The sequence below is a fragment of the Colossoma macropomum genome, unplaced genomic scaffold, assembly GCF_904425465.1.
Source record: "Colossoma macropomum unplaced genomic scaffold, Colossoma_macropomum, whole genome shotgun sequence".
Taxonomy (NCBI): Eukaryota; Metazoa; Chordata; class Actinopteri; order Characiformes; family Serrasalmidae; genus Colossoma; species Colossoma macropomum.
Genome location: NW_023494804.1, coordinates 25973520 through 25985665, shown reverse-complemented (window position 1 = coordinate 25985665; position 12146 = coordinate 25973520). Strand labels below are relative to the sequence as shown.

The 12146-nt window shown below is 37.2% G+C and overlaps 1 protein-coding gene across 4 annotated transcripts in view; it reads left to right on the top strand.

The window, feature by feature from the left end:
• Window positions 1–12146, top strand: part of nrg1 (neuregulin 1) — a 133042-nt gene that overhangs the window by 64643 nt on the left and 56253 nt on the right. For all 4 annotated transcript variants that reach the window (XM_036594831.1, XM_036594829.1, XM_036594832.1 and 1 more), the window contains exons 2-3: window positions 7779–7947; window positions 11741–11862. In XM_036594831.1, the coding sequence (XP_036450724.1) occupies window positions 7779–7947; window positions 11741–11862 (291 nt within the window). The remainder of the gene's footprint in view (window positions 1–7778; window positions 7948–11740; window positions 11863–12146) is intronic.

The window sequence follows — 12146 nt, the reverse complement described above, 5'->3', positions numbered from 1 at the left end:
GGACCCATCAGCACGTCCAAAGTTTTACTATGCACTTCTATAACCTAAGAATAGCTCAGCCAGTTTGCATTGTAGTTCATGTAGTCACTGAATAATAAGCCTTAGCATGTAAGACATCTGGGATTTTAAGGGATTATTCGTTAACAGATAATTGAGGGAATGAATTAGGGAAGTACTTACAGATAACAATTAAGTAGAAGAGACTAAATTATGAAGAAACAGTGCATATCAGTAAGTTTAGTTTAATGGAGGGATTGATTTAAATTGAATGATTCTAGCTCTGGTTTTAGAGAGTTATTTTGTCCCTCTATGACAATATCAAGGCCAGTCGTTGAGTAGAGGAACTGGAATTAGCCATCAGTTACAGCTCAAGTCACTAGAGTCCAGGGACTATTGGCGGAAGATGGCTGGACCATGCGCTTGTGTCTCGACCCCATATTAGATCATGGAATTCCTCGCTCAGCGGAGCAGTGAGGGCTGGAATGTGGACCCTGATCCGTGTAAATTTTGTGGCCTGAAAAACCGGCGTAGGAGTTTCCCCAAAGGGAGCTCCTCCGTGACACAAAGAAACAGCTGGCGAAGCAGCTTGGGCCCACCGACGCCGTGGGCCCTGAGAAAACAAAGAGATAAGCCGTAAATGAAGTTATCTCTCTTACATTAGGACTGTCCTTATGGCCACTCTATTCACTGTGAACTGATCTGAATGGAAAATAGTTCGGACTGTCCACTCTACGCTCTAGAAGCGCTGTCAGGTGCTGCGGCAAACATCTGTATACTGTAGCAGTGGGTTGTTGAGACACCACCACTGTTGATCAGTTCACTTGGTTAACTAGAGTGTTCTTTGGAATTGGTTTCACCGTTTTAAGTGTCATGAGTACAGTAGTTTATGTTTAAGGTGTTGCTCAGTTGCTTGCTTACATCATTTGTACTGAAGGGCATCTTCATCGAAAGGGAAAATGAAAGTCATTCTTAACAGTCTTACTCAGATAAACATATCCTCTCTTACTATTTGTATATTGTCACAGTTGGAACAAAACCTCAAATCTCAAGAGATGGAAAAAAATGTTCTAAACTTTGGATGTAGATTAATTAGATATAGTATGATACAACTTTTTTCTTTTCCGATACAGATACCAGCCGATACTGATGAGATATTTCTTTATTTAAAACTACTAAGCCTTAAAATTAGCTATTTTTAATTGTAGCACTTGACTTAAGATGGTTTGAGGTAGTCTATCATGCTCAAACTAATCAAACACTCTACAGCCCCACAGGAAGAAACACATACAGTCTATTTTATAGTAGATTTGTTGCACAGTTGGATTAGTTTCATTCCTTTTTCCCTTCCAATATCCAACCCAGCATTTTCTAATGATATTGGCCTTATACCAAAACCAGTTGATGTAGTGCGGTATAACCCGTTTCATCCACGATGTTGGTTGAAATCATTATTAAGGAGTGTAGTCGTTACCGGTTTACTGATATGCCACAAATAAACACAGGCAACACAATGTACATAGAGAGCGAAACACACTAATTCCATCTCTATGCCATCTCTAAAGTTAACGTGATAAGATTTTATTCCATGTCATTTTGGACCATTTCTAGTGGTCCATTCATCATAAAATTTTAAAAGTTAAGGGTAGCTGGTTCTTTCATCCTTTGAGATTTTGTGAAATATGTTTTTTAAGTTTTTTAATTTTAACATATTCCCATAGCAATTTAATAACACAAGCATGTCTGCACTGATAATAACATACAGATATGTTCATTCTTATTTGATTAAAAACTGAAAAATGCTCTCTGATGTCATTTGGAGTGAATGTATGGCATTTAAGCCTCTTCACCAGAATCTGTGGGTTGAAGCAGTCAAAGTACAATTTCCTTGTTTTGTAAGTAGCATTGAATTACATGTACTTAGTTGAGGAATTCAACCTCTTATCAGATACTTGCATTTTTTTTTCTGAATGAGAGAGAAGTGTTCCGGTTTGGGTTGGGCACCATTCCCCTGAGGTGATTGGGAGTGAAAGTAACAGCTGTGAATAAGCCCATTTCTTTTCAGGGCAAACTAAAACCGGTATGAATATATTCAGTGGGAAACGTGCGCAACTCTCCTAAGCTTTGCCTGTTCAGGTATTGTGAGTTCAGGATTTCACAATGCTTTGTGTAATGCCAAACCTGCCCAGAGATGAAAGACTGAAAGAGGAGGCCTGCAAGTCTGGAAGTGTGTCTGTGACACAATAAGTCTCACCTCTGGCCCACATGGAGGAGTTTGACTGCTTCAAACTGTTGAATTAGTTCTTTTAGGAATTCTACTGGGTGATTATTGATTAACCCTATCAAACCTAACATCTTGCGAGCTATAGTTTCAGAATCTTTAGCTTTGCCCCCTTCAAGCCTGCCTACAGTGTAGTTGGGCCACATGCAAGTCCACACTGGCCATAGTAAAATGGATCAGCATGTGTAATTGGAGCTTTCCCTGTATCACTGTGTAAAAGAAGTACAATACTGCCTTTATTGTAGGATGCGCCGTTATAGGCCAACTTATACTTCTGCGTCATCTGTGAAAGAGTACGGTTGTTTGCGAAGATGTCTGTCGACATACTTGCTCGTGAGAACTAGGGAGCAGTGTCCATACCAGAGGAACAGAAAACGAAGATGAAAGCACCTTGTCTGGCAGCTGATCCTCAAACTGTTGCATTTGATTTTGCATTAGTTCAAGTATCGTTTGGGTCTCATCCCGCCCTCAACGCTACTGGAGAGCCAATCAGCATTTGCGAGACACAAGCTCCACAGACTCTTATGACAAATAAGATGAGATTCTGGAGGCATGCGCTTTCTGGGCTCTGTGAGCCACGCTTCTGTAGAAAGCCCTTCACTGCTTTGCAGCACATACATTTATTTGCATCTTCACAACCTTTGGTGTGCGCACACATTTAGATCATCAAAGATGTATTCTTGATTTGTTTCCTCAGTGGGAAGCACATCCCTGTTTATTTGTAGGCTTGTTCAAAATGGTAGTTTTCGACAAAACGAAATGCATGAATCAGCTCGTGCTCTTTACATATAAAACATGCAAAACCAGCATTGAGAAACCACTTTATTAATACAGAAGAGAAGATTAAAACCCAGAAATAGTCATTGTTGTAGCAATTAAGGGGTTAAATTTGTATTAATATGCTGTAGGGCTGTCATGATTACTTGATTACTCAAAGTCAACTAAAATTCAGCTTCTCAGTGAACTGTCAGTGATTAATTACCATTCTACATCATGACACTGCTTTTTGGTTTCTCTTACAGCATTAAATAAGCTTTTAAAGGCTTCATTGTTTTGCTTCTTTTAAAGGAAGTATTTTAAAATCTTTGAAAGGCTATGCATGGTTTATTACTGTCCACTTAAGTCTGTATTTATTGTACTCATTTTAGTTGTCAAGCTATTCAGTAGATTGCTCTATTACTAGTATAATCAATAGTGACAGCCCTACTATTGGTAGCCAACTGTCCTATTCATTAATGCAGAATATGAGCATGTTTCTCCAGTGAGCTAAATCTTGCTAACTTAAGCTAGTAGTTTATTAAATCAACAAATACATAGTCATTGTGCCTGAACTGAAAGAGCCACTACAGCTCCTTAAGGCAACAAGACAGCCCAGATTATCCAGTGTTAATCTCTTTAGTCTTTTGCACTGCCAGTTTGCTGATCACATCAGATTTCCATGGAAATCACAGCATTTGTTTCAGAGGTGTGTCTCTAATACCGTCACATGTCCTACACTGGTTTAAATATTGACATAGCTCTTGTGTAAGCTACAAATCCTCATATTCATTCATCACAGGCCTCAGCACTAACCCATGTATAGTAACTGCAGATGCATTCCTCTCTGTCATCATTGGTTTCATACTGTTGGCAAAACCACCATTCTTTTCACCGTACATGAGCAGTGATGATTTAAAACACATTCATTACCTTGTCTTTCTCTTTCGTTCACATGCCCACACCCCAGTCCCAGCATTCCAATAGCCAGATTTGTGCTTAAATGTTTTTCACATGTCTTTTGCTGTTGAGACATTTCTCCTTATTTCTAGTTCCTACTGTCATCAACAGCTTCATGGGAAGGCATTTCTCAGTTTGGTCATGTGTAAAACCAGATGGGGACGTTTTATTCTGGTTTTCGATGGAAAGTATGTGCTCCAACTGAAGTTAGTGTTGCTTTACATTTATTTTTAATTCAGCAGCTGTCTTTGGAGGAAGTATAAGTAAAAGGAAATGCGTTTGAACAAAAACAAGCATCTGTTAGGGATGGGCTTTCCAGTTAAATATTAATATTTACATTTTTAAGGCATTATTCAGAAAAAAACATTTACATAGGACTCTTAATGCCAAGACAAGCTGCTACTCACAGAAGCAGACATTATTTAGCATTTTACTATAACTGTAATATACTATAAAACCAGACCACAAATCCATGATAGGGTACACTGGCATGTAATTTACACCAGAGTCAGTTAGTCTTTAGCTGGACAGTTGCTAGTTCTCTGTTTTCGCTTCAGCTAACATTACTAACCTGTGTATTTTGTATATTTCAGTATGCATACACACACACATGCACATACACAGTGTATTTTGCCTCATACCTTTTAGCCCAAAAAATTAGTCAGCTGATGCCAGTCCTGTTAATATGTTGAAAGTTTTATTTCATTAAATGCATACGAATAGACAATGACGTTGAGCTCTGACTGAAACGCATGACACAGACTCTTCACTGCCCTCTGGTGGAGTATAGAGTTTAGACACCTCATGGTTCTTAAATGTGATGATGTATAAAGAGGATAAACTGCATCAATCAAACATTAGATCTTTAAAATTTCCTTATCTATTTGAATATTAAAAATTCTGAGCCCTGTTGTCCATTGTAGTGCATTGTGTAACGTTCATATGATGTAGCAATAGTGCAACACTTTTTCAATACTACGATGTGGTGAGCAATTTAGTACTAATTTTTTATTTTAAACAGGTGACATTGATTTTGTATTCTGATTATAGGAGAACTGAATTGCATATTCATTAGATTTAAAGAGGCAGATACACAGACATTAGTATATCATTAGGAAAAACAGAGTTCAGTAAGTTTATGTTTATACTTAGATTTATGCTTGCTTTAAACACAGTTTTAGGCTATATTGTGTCCCCCTTTCACTGTTTGTATTCACTTCAGAACATGTTCAATGAGGCCACATATAAATGATTTAGCTGCTTGGTTTATTTAAGAGTTGAAGAGTTTTGTGGTGATCTAATCATTTTAAAAATCAGAGATGTCAGTTAAGCTGTATCATATTTCATCTTTTTCAGTGTTCAGTCCTATAACAAGTTAATGTTAAGATCACATGTGTCAGGTTCCAGCTCTTGTGGGCCACAACACTAAAGACTTCAGCATTCTGCCTGATTCAAGTCATCAACTAATCAACTCAGATGATCCAATCAAATGCTAATCTCAGCAGAGTTGGGGGGTGCTGAAATTTAAAGCATATAAAAATACAAAGTGGCAACCTGAAAATTATAGTGTCCTTTTTCCATTTGTATTCCTTATACAACTGATCGAATGTCATAATGTGCCATTATCTGACTAGAGATGACAGTATGCACATATAATTGACACATCAAATGCTGTAAACCTTAATCTATCTGTCGTATCACCTTCTGGAGAAATGTTATGCTGATGAGCTGAGCAGGGACCAGTCGGATTGTTGATGGTGTGGTAACCGATTGTGTAACGCCCATAGGCAAGGTAAATGCTAAGATTCAACGCTTAAACTTACACTGAGCACAAGATAAAATGGTTGGAACAAAATAACATGTTCAAAACGTGAAACATTATTGCATTAGTTTCATTTTTAAAAAAGAATATTAGGCTGTTTTGGGCCACAACTTGGCATCCACTTTTACTGTGGACACCTAAACCCACGTGTGTTTTAGCGACATGCTCCCAAAGCAGCCAGCAGTTGGTTAGGGAGGCAGTTAGGCTCTATAATGAAAATGCAGTTATCTTTTATGTTTAACAGTCACCTAATGTTAACATTACATGGCCACAGCAGATATAGGAAATGTATAAATACAACATAAAAATACAAACTCTATCCTAAATCGAGCACACCTAGGTCTTTACTAGTCAATATACAACTTAAATTATTTTTAATTATTTTGCAGTTAAGCAGTTCTAAAATGAGGGGGTGCTGCAGCCCCCTCAGCCCACAAGCCTGGAGCATGGGTATATACTACACATGGTATTGGTATTACATTCATAGTAGTTTTAGTCCCAGATGCACCATCATAGACATTTCAGTAATAGAAGTATTTATATTTGTGATGTGCCAGTTTTATGTTTGAGTTCCTGAATACAAATTTCAGCAAATGCAAGTCTCTCTCTCTCTCTCTCTCTCTCTCTCTCTCTCTTGTTCCCTCTCCCCTCAACCTGTGTCTTTCCTTGCATGTGTCTGTAGTGTGTCAATCTACTCTCTGATACATATTTTATAAGGCCACAGATTGTCCTCAACAGTATATGTGCCTCTTGTGGCTTTCTCAAACTTTCTCTTTGTCAGTGAGCTTCCGTGTTTGTTAACTGACAAACTGTCATCACGTATATGGGTGATGTGCAGGCAGTGTGAATCTGTGTACACACTATTCATTACTTGTCAGTAGCTATTGTTGATTCCCAGCCTGCAAAAGAGCCTGTGGGGAACGTGGAGCCTTTGAAGCTGAGTTTGTTCATGGAGAATACCCTCCTACCAACCCCATAAGGGTGCTCCATAAAGTTCTTCTGCTGTAAGAGGTTGAAACAGATGATGGGCTGCACTGATTGCCCTGTTTTGCACAATAAAGTTTCCTCCAAAGTGCTCTGTTAAAGGCAGGACTTTGCATTTAACTCGACAGTTTGATGGCGATGACATGGGTTGTCCCGAATGAAAAAGAGGGACTGATTATTCTTGTTGTTTTTGCCTGTAACTGGAGGAGCTGCTTTCTTGAGAATTTGTGGACCCTCCATGGAGTGAGGCTGTGTTTTTTTGGGGGGGAGGGGGGGGACTGAAGGCGTCGGGTGTTCTCCTAGAATTGTGCAATGGCTGGGGTCTGTTGAAAAGATGGTTGGGTATAATGAATTTCACAACACAGCACAGTAATTCAAAGAGCTTCAGGCAGGTCTGTTGGCACACAGTGAACAAATGTCTACTTCTCTTTTTCTCTCCCTCCAACTAAGCCTGGCAATCAGTCACGGTTTCTTTTCAACGGGGGTCTGGACAGTTCAAAGCAATCTGTGCTGTGAGACTGTATATGCCAAACACAGACCACAAGTAGAAGTTTAAGATAGTCAAAAAATATAGATCATGGTATCAAATGTTCAATCAGTACCTTATCTGTATTCAAGAGAAAATATTTTATTATGATTTGAAATTGATTGACCTGACATTTGATTGAATTGACTGGCAGTCTGGCACGGTACATTCAGCATTCAGAAAAAAATGGGATGTGTTGGTCTCCTTGGGCACATTACAGGCCTGGATCCTAATTTATAGAACATGAATAAAAAAAGGATAATATTGACAGTATAAACACTGACAGAATTGGTAAGAAAAATCGCAATTAGGCATTTTCTTCAAATCGTTCAGCCCTAAAAACAGCCTTACATTTTTGTCATTTCTTGACATTGAAACAATTAAAGTAATGTTAGAAAGAAATAACTCCCGACTTGTAATGCTTGACCTGTCTGTTTTTGTCTGTTTTTCAGCTGTGCCCAAATTAAAGGCACTAAAGAACGTTACTGTGCCAGAGGGGCAGAAGACCATACTGAAGTGTGAGCTGTTAGCTGGCGGCAAACAGACCAAAATCGAGTGGTACTTAAATGGGAAAAAGATAGGAATTAATCCGACCAGACAGATCAAGATGAAGAGAAAAAGGTAAGTACCTCTATCATGTAACATCTACTATAAAGAAGTCTTCATGTTGATTCTGTTGTTTCAACCGGAATGATGCCTGCCCCTGAGGAACACTGAGTCATGAGTTAATGGTTTACCCAGCATGCTGAAATTGGTGGAAAAGTTATTTTCACTGCCTGCTGAACACCTTGAGGCATGAGGGTCTACTCTGAACATTTGTCCACATTACAAGCCTGTGTGGGCAGATTTTTATCAAGGTTTACAACTTGACATTCAATTTTCTCAGTCACTCGATTGTCATATATCTGAATAGCCGTTAACGCTGTGTAAAATCATAAAACAAGACATTTTAGACTAATGAATACAAAAAGTGGATGAACCTTACCAGTTCTACCAGTTTGATCAGATACTTTTAGTTTATCTTGGTCTGGTATAGATTCTGACCAGTATATAAGTTGGCAGACAATTGGCCAATACTGATGATCCGCAGTTCTATTGGTGTCGGGAGAAGTATTGCTAATAATGAGAAAGGTTTGGGGACTTGACCTTGCAACCTCCCGATGATAACCTTACAGAAAAGTTACATACATTTCACGTGTAAAGTGTGCAAAAACCACGTGTAATCACACGTTTTTCACATGTGAACATAATTTTACCTGATCTCAAATTTTTTCACGTGATCAACTATTTTTCATGTGATAAAACATCTTTAACATTTTTATTCACCTGTGAAATTCAAGGACAAAGGCTGTGCCACTGAAGGTCTAATATAAGGCACTTCTCTTTAACTACATGACAGCAATACAGTCTGATCTGTTAAATTTGAATACAAAACACCATGAGAATATTTATATTATTTCAGTAATATTTCTGTTATTTAAGATTGTTCAAGTTAGGAAATGTGACAGTTAAATTTCACAGTTGACAACTAACAATCAGATCAGTCAGTACAGCACTGGTTAAATAAAACTATTGTAATGAAAAATTTAAATCTAAAATCTAAAAAATACGCCTATATCAGTTATCAGACTTTTTCTCCTTTAAAATAGTATTTGCCACAGAGATTTCATATCAGCTGGGCCCTAGTCAGTTTATATAATAGTACAAAGAAGAGATCCAGCGGGACCTTAAGCATTGTGCAGCATTGTCAAAAGCCTCTAATTCTTTGCGTGCCTTGATGTTCACTTGATCATTTCTTCAAAATAATGGCTGTTTAACCAACTTCATTAAACATGACATGTTGAAACAGAATCAAATAAAACACTGAAGACCCAAGGGGACATGTAAAACATAACGGAAACAGTTGTAAAGTACTCGTATGACTAAGTCCATCTGCATATATTTGCATTATCATCTTTATTTACTCAGAGTTCCTGGAATACTTTCCACCCCAAGGTTTGCAGCCTGACTAATGAACCTCATATTTAGCTCTGGACTCTTAGAATCATAATTTTATTAAGCATATAACCAGGATGAGTACTGTTACTCTATCTATTACTGGCAGATTCCAGTTTTGCATTAATATTTACATTAACGACTGATAGCAAATAAGGGATTTTCCACTCCATTATGCATAAAGGAAATAGCCTGATGTGAATAGAGCAACTGATCATAATCATAAAAACCACAAAATGTAAAATACATCAATACAGGGCTCTGGCAATGACCAAGTCTTCCTCACTGGGGCTGAGTAATAGCATAAACATTCAAATGAGATTAAATCTATGACTGGTTTAGGTATTTTTAAGGCTCAAGTAAAAACATATAATGTTCTCTTGGGATAAACATTAATAAATTTCCATTATTGCATTGGAAATTACTGAGTGTGCTATGTCTTCTGTTCATATTCATAATATGTCTCAGCTGGGGTTACTGTGTACTGATGTTCAATAGAAGTGGGTAAAATATAATATGACATTTTCAAACATTTGCATGATAAACTCTACTGGGCAAAAGTCAGAGACCCCCTTTCATTTACATGATTTCCAGTCAAAACTGCCATAAAGTACAAGTTATTCATTTTTTCAACATCAGGAAAAAAGTAGGAGATGTATATTTAACACAGCATTACACAAAAGCCTCAACGACTAAAAAAAATGAGTGTGTCTACATTTTGCCCTTGGATAGACAGAAACACAGAGATTTTTTCAGATCTGAAGCAAGAGTGGAGCTTTATTCTCTCCTCTCTCTCAAAGATGAAAGTCTAAAGTTGTGTTTATCTGACGGTGACAGTTTTGGTGGTCCACCAGCTCTTGCACAGTTGTCTTTGCATCTGTATTTTACTTTTACTTACTTTCCACTTTGTTATGCAAGTGGATGATCTTATATCTAATCTCCTTAGAAATATGCCCTACAAAATGAATAACTTGTACCTAATGGCCATTTTGACTGGAAATTCCATAAATAAATTAAGTGATGTCTGACTTTTCACACATCATGATATTCTCTTTTTCTAAGATTTGTACAGTCCAGAAAGGCCCAGTCGTGGACCCTTAAAAACTCAGTATAATGTTTTTATTCAGCATTTCATTCCTACACTGCACTAAATCCTATTAAACAGGGCAAATTATGTTCTCTTTGTTATGATATTTCACTTCTTTTAAGTATTGATGATATCCATGACATACTCATACTCAGAAAGTCATATTGTGATGTAATTTATAATAACAATGAAAACGTTCTCATATTGCCCACCCCCAATGTGCAACTATTTGTCTGTCAAAAATACATCTTTGGAATTTTTATGGTAATCATCAATGTGGACTTTTTTTAACCACTTTAAATTACACATCATATAAAATCAAATACCAGAACTTGTGCAGAGCTGCCTGTAGATCCTGTTGTAAAGTTTCTTTGGCGACAGTGTGTTGTTGATCAAGTCTGTGCTGTTGTTAAGTTAAATATAACACTGCACACTTTCTTAGGCGTGTTCTGGATTGTGTAAGACTTTGTCTAAGACCTGCCCATAGATGAAAGCCTCAGTGAGTCTGCCCGGGAGGATCAAAGCAAGTTTCGAAGAATGTCTGTGATGCTGTGTGCTTCACCTGTGGCCCTTATGGAGCGATTTCTAGAAAATTTCCAGATATTCTACAGGGCTGTTAGTACACTGGAAAAAAAACATTGAAATCAAGTGAATGAATAAAATGAATACATGAATAAAATATCACATCAGTACAATCGTTGCCAAAGGTAAACTATGGACAGTAATGTCTTATATGTTTTTATAGATATTTTATTTATGTGCCATCATTGATTCAAAAAATAAACGCTCCCTCTTTTCTGATACTCAGTATTTTTCACTAGTAACAACAGCAAACATGTATTCATGCAGTATTTTGAAAATACAGCATATATACATCTTATATTCTGAAGAGATTTATATTTATGAAATGGATTGCAGAAAAAAACATTCCATCAATACATTGGAAAATTACCTTTTTGTATGAATTGAGGAGTTTACGAGGATTTTCCTTTCCAGTCCTATTTGGCTATATTTAAGGTATTTGAGTTGGATGTCATGTTTTCAAGTCAAGTCAAACCTTCTTCTGTTATGGAAATGTGTGTCTCCCCAATTGATACTTGACATCTCTTATCTAACGTCCTTTGTAAACCTTGAAATATTTCCACATGGCTGACATTTTCACTGTGGATTTTGCTGGTGCTAAAGCAATTTGAATATGTCTGCATTCTTTTTAAGTAAAGTGTTCAGTAAATGATGTATTTACTGAAATGCATGCAAGCTTTTGTGTTGTAATGATTGTGAAATGTGTTCCCAAACTATAATGAATTAACTACCATGTTCTGTTTCTGACAGACGGACTATATCAGAGCTTACATTAATGAAAGCTACAGAGTCTGATGTTGGTAAATACACGTGCAAGGCTGTCAATGATCAAGGTGAAGATTCCTGGGATGCCATTGTGACTGTCACCAAAGGTAAGTTGAGATAACTCCATGTTTTGAACCAACTTTGCCAGCCACCTATTAAATATTAAATAATGGGAGCTTGTAAAATGTGGTAAATAATAGACATTTGGAATGATTATTATGTAAAGGTGAGTGACACTGATCTAAACCATAGTTTTCCAACACATGTAGTACAGTAAAGTACACTTATACTTGTGTCCTGTATGCTCAGCAGGTAAGTCTGAATTTAATAAAGTCTTTTCATTATTGAACTGATCAGACTAATTGTGATGTTGGTGTTCTCTGATGTTGTG